At 50.3% G+C, this 15901-nt stretch overlaps 6 protein-coding genes across 6 annotated transcripts; 5 read left to right on the forward strand and 1 right to left on the reverse strand.

Moving 5' to 3' along the window:
• Positions 1-528, forward strand: tdiE-1 (putative methyltransferase tdiE; the record flags this gene model as incomplete). Its single annotated transcript, XM_036643555.1, has 1 exon — positions 1-528. One exon carries the CDS (start codon positions 1-3, stop codon positions 526-528), a length of 528 nt encoding a protein of 175 aa, XP_036491291.1.
• A 959-nt stretch (positions 529-1487) lies between these two features.
• Positions 1488-2192, forward strand: aurB (Methyltransferase ctvB; the record flags this gene model as incomplete). The annotated part of the gene is made up of 1 exon (XM_036643556.1): positions 1488-2192. The coding sequence occupies one exon, from the start codon at positions 1488-1490 to the stop codon at positions 2190-2192; it is 705 nt and encodes a 234-aa protein (XP_036491287.1).
• A 2946-nt stretch (positions 2193-5138) lies between these two features.
• CGCS363_v011708 (uncharacterized protein) lies at positions 5139-5394 on the forward strand (the record flags this gene model as incomplete). Its single annotated transcript, XM_036643557.1, has 2 exons — positions 5139-5287; positions 5349-5394. 2 exons carry the CDS (start codon positions 5139-5141, stop codon positions 5392-5394), a joined length of 195 nt encoding a protein of 64 aa, XP_036490215.1.
• A 1934-nt stretch (positions 5395-7328) lies between these two features.
• Positions 7329-8100, forward strand: CGCS363_v011709 (UPF0619 GPI-anchored membrane protein; the record flags this gene model as incomplete). Its single annotated transcript, XM_036643558.1, has 2 exons — positions 7329-7683; positions 7748-8100. 2 exons carry the CDS (start codon positions 7329-7331, stop codon positions 8098-8100), a joined length of 708 nt encoding a protein of 235 aa, XP_036490214.1.
• A 2547-nt stretch (positions 8101-10647) lies between these two features.
• T-0 (Tyrosinase) lies at positions 10648-13204 on the forward strand (the record flags this gene model as incomplete). The annotated part of the gene is made up of 6 exons (XM_036643559.1): positions 10648-11007; positions 11056-11663; positions 11717-11746; positions 11795-12574; positions 12649-12973; positions 13028-13204. The coding sequence occupies 6 exons, from the start codon at positions 10648-10650 to the stop codon at positions 13202-13204; spliced, it is 2280 nt and encodes a 759-aa protein (XP_036491055.1).
• A 338-nt stretch (positions 13205-13542) lies between these two features.
• On the reverse strand, positions 13543-15862 carry CGCS363_v011711 (uncharacterized protein; the record flags this gene model as incomplete). The annotated part of the gene is made up of 4 exons (XM_036643560.1): positions 13543-14252; positions 14305-14389; positions 14434-15572; positions 15763-15862. The coding sequence occupies 4 exons, from the start codon at positions 15860-15862 to the stop codon at positions 13543-13545; spliced, it is 2034 nt and encodes a 677-aa protein (XP_036491057.1).
• Positions 15863-15901: the final 39 nt, after the last annotated feature.

Here is a 15901-nt window from a genome sequence, read left to right on the forward strand (position 1 = left end):
ATGGACGCGACAGCGGATTGGAACCTAAACAGGCAATTCGACTTTATCCATGTCCGTATGCTTGGTGATGTGTCAGAGAAGGAACAACTCATCAAGTCCGTCTACGACCACTTGAATCCTGGTGGCTGGGCTGAGTTCACAGAGTGGATTGCCATACTTCAGTCTCCAAACCGATCCTTGGAGGGCAGCGCATTCCACAAATGGAATCTGCTGCTCCGACAAGGCCTGCAGAACATGGGACGATCTCTACACTATCCCAACCATTACCAGCCTATCTTAGAGAAGGCTGGCTTCGAGAGGATGAAGATAACGAAGCATGCTGCCCCCACGAACTCGTGTTATCCGGGCAAGAAGTGCCAAAGATTCGGTGCCATGATGACCAAGAACTGGAATGCCATCATCGAGCCGCTCAGTGTCCCGGTTTTCACCATTGGCCTCGGCTGGACCGAGCCCCAAGTGCTTGCGTTGGTTAAAGACGTCCATGAAGAGATTGGCGATACAAACTACCATTCGTTCATGACATTGTAAGCCGAGTCCCCTGTCCCGTCCGCAAACCGGTTTGCTTGTTATTTGTTAACCAGTCATCGCATAACAAGGCTTACGGTCTACTGCCGAAAGCCGCGTAGCGGTACATCGTCTTCTGTCTCCCTGGCCAGCTCGTCACGGTCGGCAAAGGCGTCAATTTCTACTTCCAACCTCAGTTCGCATGCGGAATAAGGGTTTCAAGAAAAAAACATGTGTGTTTGCTTTTACATGGAAGGGATTGGTCGGAATACCCCCACGCGGCGCTTGCGTAGAGCGAATTATGATAATCTTGGGCTTCATTATCAAAAAAAGAAGACAATCAAATATTCTTGTAATTGTCATGGCGGTTTGCATAGCCCCATTGAGTACAATCCATTGTCTGGAATCAATATACAGTGCAAACAAGGGTCCTGATCAGAGCATGGCTGCATGCATGCAGGCGCGGAGTACTTTGCAGTTGATGATCTGGGCGAGGCCATTCCCACATGACCCCCCTCAGCAATTTAGTTCGATTTGTTGAAGAATTGGCATGCAGGCGACGTGCATGGCATCAATAGAATGCCACTCGGAATGGGGCCACTGAGGGATTTACACGTATTTGACCAATTGATCAGCAATCTGGGTTCCATTCAAGGCAAATGGTCAAGCAACAACGACTTTAGCGCCAACAAGCATTTGAGAACATGCATACACAAATCGTAGAACGGATACGGCAACCCACTCCAGTGCATGTGCCAGACGGCCACTTCACACGAACGGGCATGTACTGGTCGTGGAACACAATCACCCTGCCGCTGGGCATTGCCACCGGCAAGGTGATAACCGGCCACCTCCCGGATGATCTCAAGGTTTTGTTCTTCTTGCAGCGCCCTTGCCCATCCATGAGCGATCCCAACTGAACCGCACCGCTCTTCATTCCCACTCTCATCCCCATTCATTGTTCTCACTCGTCATCGCCCACGATGACTAACACAACGTACAAGACCGTCTACTCACCGTCTTTTCTCACCATCTTCTATGACAAATATGTCCTCGGCTTCAACATGAAGTACATGTGGGGGTGTCCCACGGACAACGTCCTCCTCCCCTTCTTCAGCGAGAACTTCTCGCGCAACCACCTCGATGTCGGCGTCGCTACCGGCTACTTTCCCGCCGTGGCGCTGGCGAGGCCGTTCCGTGCCAACAGCAGGCAACGTCTCACCCTCGTGGACTTGACCGCGCCGCCGTTGAATGCCACCAAGACCCGCGTCCTGTCCGTGACGTCGGCTACTGAAGTCGACTGCGTAGAGGCCGACGTTACGGAGCCGCCGCCAAAGCAGCTCCTTGGCGAGCGCTATGATACTATCACCATGTTCAACCTCTTCCACTGCATGCCTAGTGGCAAGTCAAAGTTCCGTGCTTTCGGGACGTACAAGGAGCTGCTGAGTGAGGACGGAGTCCTCGCTGGTTGCACCGTACTGGGGCCTAGACAATCTACCAACTTCCTCACGAGGTTTTATCTTACCTGGTATAACAAGTGGTGGGGTGTCTTCAACAACTGGGACGACAAGGAGGAGGATGTCAAGGATGCACTAGACCAGGAGTTTGAGGAGGTTGAGACTTGGGTTATCGGTCAGACCATGCTATTCAGAGCAAAGAAGCCCAGAAAGGCCTTGCTCGATGTATAAATCATTGCAATTGGCAATGCCATGTGAGGTAAAATCGTTCGAGGTGAACGTTGTGGAACAAACGTAGATACCTTGAGTGGGAGGGAATAATGATACCACGAATTTTGATGCAACAAGAATACCGATGTCTATGAAATTTACCTTGCAGAACTCCTCTTGCTTTGAGTACACTCTACAGCCAACTATTAGCAACAGGGTGCATAAGCCCTGCTCACTTCCAACATCTGAAAACGACGTGCGCGCGCAAGCCGTAAGCCGTAGTCTGGAAAGCCATAAATCGTTAAGCTGTTTCATTCAGTCACATGATCAATGAGGCCTGAAACGCGTTCATTTTGTCTCACGTCAAAATCCCTCCTGATTCATAATCCTGCCCTAGCCGCGATCTTGGCGAGAATAGCTTCGTCCAGAAGCCGCTAAACTCAACGGATAAAACCACAGACTGCAACCTCCTGTGTTCAGATTAGCGAAGGCTACGTTAAATAAGCTTAAAGAAATGACCCACGCGCACGTTGGCGGCGTAGACGATCGCTGCAGATGGCTGAATGCCCGAGGGCTCCGGCTCTGCACAGGTGGTGGAGTTTTATGTAGTTTCCCGTTGCAACCCTTTCACAAGGCTGGAAATAAGCTCTGGTGACGTGAGCGGGGCGCATTTGATGGTTGCACAAAAGGTCTTCTGCTCGGTCAGCCGGTGTCTCGGTGAAGAATACCGTCCGGTGAGGGAATGAGGGGAAATAGTCAAAATTTCAGTCACGAGCACTTTGAGTCGGGAAGATTTGAGATGAGCAGGATATCCAGCAGTTATCATTGTTTGTGAATCTGCATTATAAGAGTTGTATACCGCACCGAAACTGGCAATTTGAGCAAATGGGATAAAGGCAAGACCGGCAAGACATTCATATCTAGAATTTACGAGACTTCATGCGTTGCCGTTCAAATTAGAAAGATCTGTCTTCCCCAAGCAGACCACTCAAGTAAATCTTCGAAAGATTTGACTTATCTAGTAATTTCACGTGTAATATACAGACCTGTTCCCTTTTCCAACATAGAGAAGTGAATTCGCATAGCCGACGTGAAGATATCATCTATCCTTTTTGCACACATCAGTGCAATAGCCGAGTCTGTTTGAAAGTGCGGTTTGATTGACATCCAGCCTCATCTATGATGAAAAACTTATGACTTGATTTAATTCAACATTTTCCCCATCATCAGATATCTGTCACCTCCAGACTAAGTCCTTTCGAATGCTTATGCCACACAACCTTTTTCCGGATGTTGATCTCAATTCCTTAACAATCGCAGAAGATTCGATTTGCTCAACTGTTACCTCAAGAGGCGCAAAAGCTCCGGTCTGGTAAATCGTGATTCCAGTCGGCTGACCATCGTCTACGGCCGGGGGTCAGATTGTGGTGGATCTGTAGTTCGTACTACAACTATCCCTCCTATTCAACGGTCAGAAATTATTATGGCGTCCAAAGTTTTAAAGTATCAGATTTCATTGCCAAATTAGGCGCTCCTGCAAGTAAAGAATAACATGGGCTTCAGCGTATCTTAAGACATACCGAAGTAGGGATCGAGGACGATGAAGGGTGGTCCTGAATCCTCTCCCATATTGCAAGTCTAAATCGGTGACAAAGGAGTAACTCCCGAGGTAGTTTTAGCCGTGAGAAAAATGTCCGCTGAAAGTGTAATAGCGTGCGTAGGACTCGGAAATAGGGTTTCAAGCGGATTGTCAGCTGGCAGCAACGCCTTCTGGACTGGACGGTTACAAACAACTGTTTGGAAGAGATACTTTTCGCCGGGCTGCGGCCTACTCAAATATTGTGAGTATTCTGGCGTTCTGACTTTTCCTAAACCTGCTTTTTGGTTCTTTTTTCGCTGGTCGTGAATGGTGCCTGTCCGCCCGGTCAGCCTAAGTGCCCAACGACAGAGTGATGTTACCCAAGCGACAGCCTGGTCCGAAAATAGGGCGGTCAAGCCAACGAGAAGTTTCGTTACGTTTCTCGGCATGCAAGTGACCCTAAAATGATGCAAGTGGCTGAACGAGCTCACTGGCATGACGCTTATCTCAGAGGCATTTATGTGTGCCGACCGTCATAATTGGTATTTGACCATCGAAAGACCTCCATTATTTGCACTCACATCTGATATTTCTTCCAGCACTCCCAACTTTGAAGCAGTATGATGGCGACGTTAAGCGAGGATGTTGAGATGCGTGAGATGACTCAAGAAGAACTTGATAAAAAGCCATGGTGAGTGCGGATATTGGCATTCCGAAAATGTCTTGCTAAAGCTTCGAAGGAAATACGTAGGGTATAAAGACTTCTGCGAGTTTTCGGCCAATTCGGACGAGTTTTTCGCCATCAGGAGATTTGACGAACTTCATTGCCGTCTTCTACTTGCACTCCAAGACAGACTTTCTCAGTTAGAAGAAGAACTAGACACAATGGATGAGAGACTGCGTGACCGTGGACACAAGGACATCGATAATGGTTCGTTCAGAAAGGATCAACCAGAGAGAATTGATTTACTCGAAAAGATAGGGGTGGCATTGCACAAGTATGGTGGGTATCCTGACCTATATTCGGCCAAAAGCTCACTGACTGTGTAGATACTCTCTTATCGCAATACCTCCAGCTGAGAGGCGCGCAACGAGCATCTTCAGTTACTAAAGGTAACATCAAACAGTGGCTCAGAAATTTCAATACGCCAATCGAGCCGAAAGAAGTTCATTACCTGGACAAAAGAGACCTTGTTTCAGTAGCTCCACAGGCGAAATCGAGCGCACAGCAGATTTTCGAACAAAAGGTTGGTCTCCCAATCGTCCAATGGGTTCAAAGAAGAAGTCATACCCATCAGCATCAAACCATACATAATCATGCTATCTATCTTGACGACGACAAATTCGAAATCTTAACAAGTCTCGGTTTGTATTTCGCAGCTATCACAATGCTAGCGGCACCTATGTGGATCCTTGCCTCGGTCAAGGACAGCACCATGAAACTCATAGCTATCACTGGGTTTCTGTTCGTTTTTGTAACAATAATGAACTGGGGTATTGTTGCAAAGCCTTTTGAGATACTAGCTGCCGCCGCAGGGTAAGTATTTCCTTTACGCTCCATGAAGTACCCAGATCTAATTTTGGACCACATCCCCTAGCTACACCGCCGTTCTTGTCGTCTTTCTACAGCTTGGAGTTTCTTAGATCGAAGCTTCAGTCTGAAGCTTCAGGGTATTGAATGAGAAAGTGAGAGAGTTTCAATGTAATTCACTGTGGGCGGGGGCGGGGTTTTGCGATATTGAAGTATGACGGCGAGGGTTAAGAACGGCTGGCAATGTGATAGCGGTCGATATCGTGTGTACGATTGCGTTGGTATGGACATACTCTAGATGCCGAGATTTGTGTCGAAATCTCAAATCGCAAAAATAATGTAGATGATGTCAGATTTCCCATCACATCAACTGCAAAATCTGTAAACTGCGAAAACTGCTGGCCGTCTCTGGCCCCATCCGCTTGCTTCCGAGTACCACCAGGCTGGGAATTAGCTACGCCGCTTTGGCCACAGCCTCCACCTGGGGCGAGAAACATGGGTCTTCGGAATGCACTATTGGGTCAGAAATCGGGACCGGCTTTTTTGCTCAGCAATCGCCGAGTCATCAAGACCCAGGCGGATTAGCCAAGTGAACACGGCAGTTTACGGTGATAAATTGTACAAAGTGTGAACGGGATGCACAAGATGGATGATCTGATATGCCAAGCCTCGTGAGGCGAACTCCTGAAATCACGCCGTCAGGAGGAGGTCCGCTGCCGGAACTTTTGGGCCAGCTTGGCGGCGGTGTGCCCATCGTAAAAGCAAAAAGTTGTTGGGCGTCAACTCGGATTGACAAATGACAAGCTCGCGGTCCGTTCACAAAACGACCAGGGCCGTTGCCACTGATCGCCATCCGAAGGGGCTGAATCACACGCGAGGTGCCAGTCGAACAGGCTCTGTGATGAGCCCCTTTTGCTGGGCTGGAAAAACTCGGCCGGGACATCGGAGCATGGCGCCACAGCCAGAAGGGCCAGCGATCGAATCGCAGAGGCAGAGGCAAATGATAGGATTGATGAGAAATGAGCTAGAGCCCAAGTTTTCTTTTTCCCACTAGGAAAGATTAGATGTCTTGCTGCCACGAGAATCCCTTGCGTCCCTCAGGTAAAAAGGACTGATGAGAGCAGCCCACCGGGATAAGCCTTTGTGTTAGCGTGGGCCGGGAATTTTTCTGAGCCCGCGTGAGAACTTCGGTGCCTGCATCCCAGCCGGAAGTCTGGAGAGCCCGGAGAGGCGAACCCCGTTACCATTACCACACTGGATCGCTTGAGGTGGAAATCAGCAGCGAGCGGGGGACGGCTCGCTATGTAAGGTATTGACCGCAGCAGCCGTATCTGTACTAGGCAGTTACTTATTTTAGCCTGTCATTCACAATTTGAACATTGGAGGCCCTGCTGCGCTCCATCTCGTATGTTCAAGTGATGGGGATGGGATGCAAATGACACGGCCTTGATTGGATAGCCCAGCGACGCGTGTGGAAGAGCGCCGATGCTGATGCTCGTTTCTCGCGGCAAACAAGCAGCCAAACTTTTCTCGAAACCAAGCTTCGTTATCTTCAGTTGACACTGAACTCTATTGGCGCAACTCAGAGTGGCCGTCTCGGCAATACCGGCCGACGAGTCCTTCATTACGAGGTCCAGTGGAGGTTGACAGCATCCTTCGCGCGCCCTATGGCAGGGAACAGCGACGTCACTGGCGACCGAATCAAACGACAGGCTCGCGGTTCATGCTTAAGAGCAATCTAAAATTCTCTGAAGGTCGGTTTTCCATACGAGATGGGGCGGTGGGGAGCCCTTAGGGGCTGCGGGCATCAGGCCTGACTCGCAAAAGCATCGACAGGGGTGTTCTGTAAATGGTCTGTTTATAAAGCTTGACGACCGGAGCTCAATCTTCTGGTCTTGTCCTGCTCGTTCAATCAACTTCTTCTCGATTCACCAATTCCGAACATTCGTTCTAGTCACTCGCTAAAGACCCGTACTTATTCTAATATCAAAAAAACACACAAAAACCAAAAACCACTCTCTTACTTAATTTTCCACCAACCGACAAGATGTACTCCAAGACCGCTCTCGCTATCACCTCCCTCCTGGCCGCCGCCGAGGCCATTAAGGTCACCTCCCCCGCGAAGAACGCCGAGTGGGATGTCTCCGAGACCAACGAGATCAAGTGGGACTCTGTCAACACCGACCCCAAGTCTTTCGAGATCGTCGTTGTCAACCAGTCTGCCTACCCCGAGACTTCCACCACCATCGCCACTGTCCAGACCTCCGATGGCAAGTACGACCTGAAGGACGCCAAGCTCAGCGCCGGCGACAAGTACCGCATCAACTTCGTCTCCACCGACGCCCAGAACTCTGGCATTCTGGCCCAGTCTGAGGAGTTCAGCCTCACCTCTGACTCTGACGGTACGTGATGAACTTTAAGCGCCGTGGCGCATCTTTCCGAGAAGCTTGTACTGATTGTCCTTAGACTCCTCTTCCGCCTCTGCTTCTGCTTCCGCCACTGCTTCTGGCTCCGCCAGCGCCTCCGGCTCTGCCTCTGCTACTGCCTCTGCCACTGGTGCGTCTTCCTCCGGCTCGGCCACTGGCTCTGCTTCCGTCACCAAGACCGCCTCTGCCTCTGGTCTGACCACCGTGACCACCGGCACTGCTACCGCCTCGGCCACCGGAACTGACGCTTCGGCTTCAGGCACCGCCTCCGGCACTGCTACCGGCTCTGCTGCCTCTGGCACCTCCACCTCTGCTCCCAGCAGCGCTTCCGCCGTCAAGTCCACCTTCGCCATCTTCGGCTCCGTCGCCCTTGCCGCCTACATGCTCTTCTAAGCAGTTCGCCCGCGCGATCTTGTTTTATTAGAGTGATTTCTGACCGATATGATACCAACACCGCACGGCTACGAACGAGACAAGTAGCGATCACCGGCGAAGCGCATTGGAATGGGATATAGAGAGGATTATACCATATAAAAACGGATGGGATGTCTGGCGTCGCTCTGGCTTGAGCTTGATTCAGGTTTATAGACTAATGTTGAAGCGTTGCTACTGGACTCCCTCCATCTATTTGCGCCTCGATATCTGATCTTGCGTGAGAAACCGCATTCGCGCGACCGACATTTGCGAATAACCCATCCCACTGGAACCAAACCGGACCCCAAACGTGAACTTTCCCGCTGTCATGCTTCCAGGACGCGGAGCTGCACGCGGAGATGAGCGGACCCATCCCGCTTAACCCAATTGTCGAAAGTCTCTGGGAAACCCCACTATCGAATTGAGCTCGTAATTATGGATATCGAATGAAGGCACCTAATTCGAGACTCTTATGCGGCACAACCCTGCCGTTCCCCTGAGCACTCGCCTTAACCTGCTGTCATGGCGTTTGTTGACATGCCCAATTGGGATTGACGGCCGGGTTCCGAGCTGGGATTATGCCAATCAGGCATGGCACCCCAACCGCGACTCGACGGAATCGCGTCGGTTCACCTGGGGAAAGGGCGAGTGTAGATCGCGATCAATACGAGAGCAAAATTCGGTCTGGATAGTTCGAAAGAAAACGGCAAAGTACGATCGACAGACAGGTGTGCATCCTTCGGCGTCAAAAACTTGTGAACACTATTGACTTTAATGAGTGAGCTTTCTTCCTTGCGTGTGGATCCTCGAAGCTTCAGTGATGCACTGCGAATTGTCCTTCAGCACAGATACACTGCTGTTCATTAATGCCCATGCAGCGATAAGGCTGAGGAAGAACTGGAGGCGAGAGGCTTATCTTAGCGTCCGTGGATTCCGAGTTTTTTGAAGAGCCTTTTATCGGTAATGATGATCGGCGAGCTTGAAGGTTGACTGACAAGTCAAGCACAGGCATCACGGCACGGAGATTTTTGTCTGTGCCATCCGAGGAATTTGGTTTCCTTTGAGTTGATTGACTTTCAATAATTATATTGTGTTCAACCTGCATGCAAGGTTCGCGGTCCAAAATGTGTTTTCTCTAATGTCCATGTTTCCGGGGGATGATCACCTCGTAGCTGATCTACGACCGATCAACTGCGTGTCAAAAACCGACTCGTCCGGGCGCATCTTGAATGATCTAATTTTATGTCCTTTCTTCATGTGCAGCTTGTGTGCGATTTCAAAAGAAAGAAAGCGGCATGCTCAACTCCACAGTGATACTCGCGAGATCATGGGGGTCCTCGGCTGCTCTTTGCAGATGACTGGTCATCTGAAGGATCCAACAGCCAATCCGTATGCCAAGTCATTAGGGCCCATCAGACAATCGCATCAGAAGGTTCTGGTTTTATTATTCAAGGCGATTCCACAGGCTCATTCGCCCATTGGTAACACACATTGCTGGCCAAAAGAAAGCTTCTAGGCTTGCAGCGCCAAGCCAACCGTTGTGCGCCCCAGGCTGAGACTAGCTTCCCGACATAAATTAGATCAAACACAGTGATTTCAATTTGCTAACAAATTGTACTTGAAGTTGCAAATGGTCGGTTCCTGTCTGATGCGAATTTTGGCTGGTGACTTCACATTTGGTTCAGGTTCAAATGCACTTGAGTTCTCAATCAACATCGCTTTTTTTTTTTTTGTCTCCCCAATTAACAGCGTTGCGCAAGCTTGCGCGTGGGCTCCCTGCATCTCATGTGAGAATTTCAATCATTGACACTGGATTGGATTGTTTTCGCGCTTAGGTGGCCATCAGTTGGATGCTCTTTCTCAGCTGTGATGCGGTCCCCAGCGTCACAAAGCTTCAGTCTCGGATCATGTCTAGGCTACACTACAGCAAACCTTGAAAGTCTTAGCGAGACACGTGTGACTGATCGCTCGTCTGGCTGACTAGATTCCTTCTTCCCGCTTTTCATGAAGCCAGGAGAACCCGTCCTTTTGCTGACCTCCATCAATCCTGCTAGCTTCTCAAAAGTCAACGGTCTCTCCGCACGTAGGCCAGGTGACTATGGAAGTTAAGAAATAGGGCGGTGTCGAGGACCGCTTACGCCACTCCTTTGGACTAAGCGGATGACAGTCCAATAACAGATCAAGCCGTTTGCGCCAACATCATCTTGGCAACTTTCGCTGCACACATAGAACAGATCGAGTGTGCGTCTATACGTCTAAGTGACAACCATTTTGTTGCGCCAGTCCTTCGCACAAGACGAAAGTTGCGGAATGATGTGGTCATACCGTGACGCGAAGCGCACGGAGTGTTTTCTCGTAATTTGAGGCCCAAGGAGACCTACTGGAGACGGTCGACTGATTCAAACACTGATGGTTGATGACTTAAGACTCACTGTTTTGTCTTAAGACCGCGTGCTTACTTGGTTGTACGAATAACTGAAGATTCTTGATTTTGCCCCAGACAACAATTGAGTAACACTATTCACAATGTCTGTTGACGTGAATGCCCTCAAAGCTGCCCAAGATAGAGGCCTTACTGTCGGCGTGATCCCGAGATCACCAGAAAGACCGCTTCGGCTCGAGATTGACGACTTCATACAGGATGTTGAGCTTGCGAATCTTTACTTTCTTGCTTTGGAAGCTTTCATGAGCAAGAGCATTTCCGAAACTGCCTTCTCGTACTATGAGATCTCTGGCATCCACGGCCAGCCTTGGCGAGCATGGGACCGTGTTGGCTCGGTGAACTTTGGCTCAGCACCTGGTCGGACAGATTCTCAAAAGGGATACTGCTCGCATGGCTCAGTTATCTTTCCAACATGGCATCGCGTGTATCTGGCACAATTTGAGGTAGGGCCCCTGACGTTGTTTTCCAAAGCACTTTTTGACAGTCTGTAGCAAGCGCTTTACCTTCATGCCGCTGAAATCGCGCCTCGCCTGCGAGCACAGAGTGCTCTCGACCGGTTTCGAATCCCCTACTTTGATCCCTTCCTCCCACGCCAGAAGGCCAGTGGTGGAGATGTTTACACCTACGGCATCCCGATAATCTTCACGCTGCCTCAGATTCAAGTCCGACGGCCCGAAAATCCAACTAGATGGGTACCCATGACAAATCCCCTTTACCAATTCAACTTTCCGGTAGACAAGAAAGGAGGCTTCGACTGGTCAACGTACAGCCGAATTCCAGCTGCAAAAGAGCGCACCATCCGCGGTTTGAACGCGAATACTCAATCAGCCGACCACAGCTATGTGATCAGGGCATTCGATAATGTGTACAACCCCGACAACGGCCTCTCCAGCCAGACGCCCGCTGGTATCTGGCGCGTTATGTTTGACAGGCAGAGCTGGGTACAAATGTCAAACCACTATGATCCAAGAGTTCGAGATCCGAATGAGGTCGTCTACAATGCAAACTCTTTGGAAGGGTTCCATGACAACATTCACGGTCAGATAGCTACAGGTCCTCGCAATGCAAGTGGACATATGGGAACCCCTGCATTCGCTGGGTAAGTTCATCGTATCAGTGTTTTGATGGACAAAGCATTGACACTATTGGTAGCTTTGACCCCAGCTTCTGGCTCCATCATTGGTAAGTGCCTGTTAACACAACTACAAGCATAAAACTAACAAATTCAAGCAATGTCGACCGTCTTCTCGCCATATGGCAGGGCATCCATTCCCGCGACGCCGAGTCCGTCTCGTGGTGGACGTCTCTGGAAGTCCCAGAAGGCAATTTTGTAGAGCCTGGTAGTCTCCTAGAAACTCCAAGAACCCCTCTAGCTCCTTTCCGCAAAGGCCTCACAACCGACGCGAAACCCATCTGGTGGACCTCCAATGACTGTCGAAATCATTTGGATCTTGGATACGACTATCCACAGACAGCTGCAGCACGCAAATCTTCGGACCCAGTCAGATCCCTAACAGCCTGGGCAAACACCCAGCTGGGATGGCTGGCTCCAAGAACCCTCCAGCCGGCAGACGAAGGGGCGCGTACGCAGCTCAAGCGTCAAATCGTTCAACCAATTCCGTCCTTCCCAGCCAAGGTCTTGATCGATGGAACCAAAGCGTTGAGGGCCGGACAAGCCTTCATTGGATCCATGGCCACTTCTCCTCGAGAAATAGCAGTCACTCCTGCAGTTGTCGCCAAGTCAATGTCACGACCTCGGAGAATCCTCGCAAGAGCAACAACGATAGCCAAGTCGATGTCGCCCAAGAAGCTCGTGAGACCGGAAAAGCCAGCAACTCCCGTCCGAGAATTCCTCCCCTCTAAATTCACGCCTCAGCAACTCAAGCAAAATGTAATCTCGTCTGCACTCCCGGCGCAGCATATTGGCTACAAGCACTGCTATGGTCACCTTGGCGATTTAATTACCAATCACAAGATGACACAGTGGAACGTGACGTTCAGCGTGGACAAGTAAGTGAAATTGAAGTCTACTTTCCAGCCAAAGCGCAGTAGGATAATGCCAGCTCATTTGATGCTCTTCGTAGATTCTGCCTTGATGGGTCCTTTATGATATACTTCTTTCTCGGAGACTTCAGTCCGCGGCTAGAGGACTGGGTCCTTGAGCCACACCTCGCGGGCTTCAGTGGGATCTTCGCCAGCGCAAGAGCCGCAATTGACGATGGTGGCTGTGCTAATTGCGCAAAACAAGAAGCTTCTGGTTTCAAGTACATGGACACCATCGCTTTGACACCAGCTCTGTTGACGTACTGGGACAGTCAGCAAGAGTTGTACGGTTGTCGTATCGATGATTTGACCCCCGAAATGGTGCTTCCATTCTTGGTTCGCAATCTCCATTGGAGGGTTGTCAACGTGAGTTCTGCAAGATTCAAGGTCTCCACACTTCAGTCACTAACTTCGGCCTAGACGCGTGGAGAGCAAGTTTCCAGAGAAACGATTCCATCCCTCAAAGTCATGGTCTATTCTGAAACTGTAACTTTGCCTCACGATGTCGCGGACATGCCCTTATTTGATGACCGATCTGTTCACTATGAAGTAACTAATGGTAGACCTGGTGGCCTGAACGATGGGCAGGACCTTTAGACTTTGTCGTAGAGTTTTCGGAGCTGGGCAGTCCATGCAACGGCACGATGCTTGCTGCTATTTGAATGGACACATAAATATCGAATACCTCTCGTTTCTCACGTGTCGCCGCTCATGGAGGAGGCAGTGCTGCTTTGCCGTCTTCGGCTGAACAGTCTCATAGGCCCACTAGCTTGTGGACGTTTTGTTGTTGGCGATACGACACCCTCTTTCAAAGAGTGTGGGTTGATGTGTGAGCGTGGGAATATCCCAAACTTCCCTTTGCTATTGGTACCTGACCAACACCAATGATCCTGGTATAGCCCTGCATGAGGTATTGTCAGCTCCTACATATATCCTTAGAATTCGTCAACGGGCGACTCACATCCAACATTCTTGATCGTCTCATTCTTCCCAAATACCAGCCATCCCGTTCTGGCGCTGTCCGGTGGATCCCATTTCCATCTCGTCGTCAAAGACACAGCGCCGGCCGATTGCAAAGAGATTTCGTTCTGCTTTGGACCTTCAATCTCCACATGCTTTGCTGGAAAGGGTCCTCTTGTGCCATCGTGCCAGCCCGTACACCACTTTCCGCCCCATTTGTCCGGAAACTCAATCCCCACAATCTTTGCGCCAGCCATAAATTTTAGGACGTCTGTGTTACCATCCGGGTCCGTCAAAACTTCTCCCCATCGCTGAACATGGCTCTTGAGGGCCGTGGCTGTTGGCAATTGGAAGAGCGAGTTCATGTCGGGAAAGAGGCTGGGAGCTGGTGGAGACGGGAAATGAACGTCATAGTCCTCGATCTGACGATGGTCTCCCTCTATCTTGCCATAGAGGACTGTCACGCCTGGAACTTCGGGTAGTGGCTGTGGGTGTCGTGCGAGGTGTTTAAGAAGTTGATCTGCGCTTAAGAAAACGGTGGCATCACCCTCGTGGACGGTATGCCCATCGTGGGTGCAGAACAGACATGCGTATCGGATCTCTGATGTTGTTCGAGCTGAAATATGAGACTTGATGAGAAATCGCATACGGTATAGCAGACCGAATTTCAAGAAATTGGCGCGAGCTTGTTTGACGATTAGCGAAGCAATTCAACATCCTGGATGTTCGAAACTTACAGTCTCCTTCTTTGTCCAAGCTAAGCTCATTGTACACTTGGTAATATTCGCAATTCAAGCAGCGACCGATCGGAAGCGGCTCTCCCTGATACAAATTAGCTTCGCTACGTTGTTCGGCGTCGTACTGACATATGCCATTGTCTGCTTGAGACCGTGCCAGTATCCCCCTCGCCGGAAAGCTTGAGCACCGTCGCAAAAGCCCTTGGCTTGGTGAAACGAGCTCTTTGGTCCTATTAAGCATTCGTCTTCTTTAATGAGCGTAGATGCCCGTTTAACGCTAAGCATGCTTTCTGCTGCAGCTTGCTCATTGGCCAGCATCAACCCATCACTGAAATGTCCAGGTGGCGGAAGTGGAGGAGTAGGTTCAAACTGGAATGCCGCTAGTGATGACGTCCTCATCTCGCTGATGGGAATCTTGGGCGATGTCCCGTTTGATGACGAGTGAGTGGCAGAATCTGAGTACACCGACGTTCTGTTTGTAGTTGACGGGCTATTGGGGTCGAAGACCGAGCTCTGTGGCGTTGTGTGATCAAGGCCAAACCGACTAAAACGACTGACTACCATGCCGTCGATAGGTGTGGTGTTTGTTGCAACGGAGTGCTCCGGGATACTTTGCCGCATTGGATGTCGCAGTTTGGGCACCGGAGCCTGCGCTTGGATCCAGTCTGATGTTCGAGGCTGTGAGAACTCGTTTGGCGAAGCTACACCCAACTGTTCGTCTTCGTCGCCGAGGGCATCGGGAGAAGAAGCCCGTTGCTCCTCTCGTCGAGCTGGTACAACCTGAGCAATGGTTGCCTCATAAATGTGTCTCGAGGACCGGGCATCCGAGGCCACAGACTTTGCTGATGAAGGGGTTCTGCGAAGTGTGGTGCTGTCGGACGAGCCATGCGAAGTTCTTACACCACTCTTGTGCGCGCCTAGAGACTTTTGTTGTCTTCCCGGAACAGGATATGGCGAAGAACTGGTATTGGTCGAAGTACCGCTGCGGGATTGAGATGGCTGAAGAGGCTGTGATACCTGTCTTGGGATTTGGATGTTCGGGGGCAAAGGTGGTAAAGGTGGCAACGGTGGAAAGGCGTGCACTGGAGTTGTCGGTGTCTTGTTCTCAATCTTAATCCTCTTGATGAAGTCCAGCACATCTAGCGCAAATGATCTCGTCGCAGCCTGAATCTCGCCATATTTTGACGCATCGAAGGTGTCTGCTTCCATGAAGTCCTCGAAATCATACAGAAGTTCCTCCAGCAACCTGCGTTTTCCCGCAAGCTCATCTTCGCCAGGTTAGCTGTGTCAATTATAGCAGGCTTAAGTACTCGCCGTTGTCTCCAACCGCATCCTTGAAAGAATCGCCGTGTTTATCAACTTGACTGTCCCAGAGCGGTTGCACACGCTTAAGTGCCCGCTCGCCTTCCCTGAAAACCATTTGCGCAGATTTCATCATTTGGACAGCTAACTCCGAACTGTCGCTCTGTGCTTTTTCGGCGTTCTCTATTGCCTCCTTGCTCCTATCCACAACTTCTTGAAACGGCGCGATGATCAGCTCCTCTGCGTCGACCGCCATTGCAATGATGACTTGGATGCAGTAATCGACCGACTCAGA

Source organism: Colletotrichum siamense (genome assembly GCF_013390195.1).
Source record: "Colletotrichum siamense strain Cg363 chromosome Unknown KSG_Cg363_contig08, whole genome shotgun sequence".
Taxonomy (NCBI): domain Eukaryota; kingdom Fungi; phylum Ascomycota; class Sordariomycetes; order Glomerellales; family Glomerellaceae; genus Colletotrichum; species Colletotrichum siamense.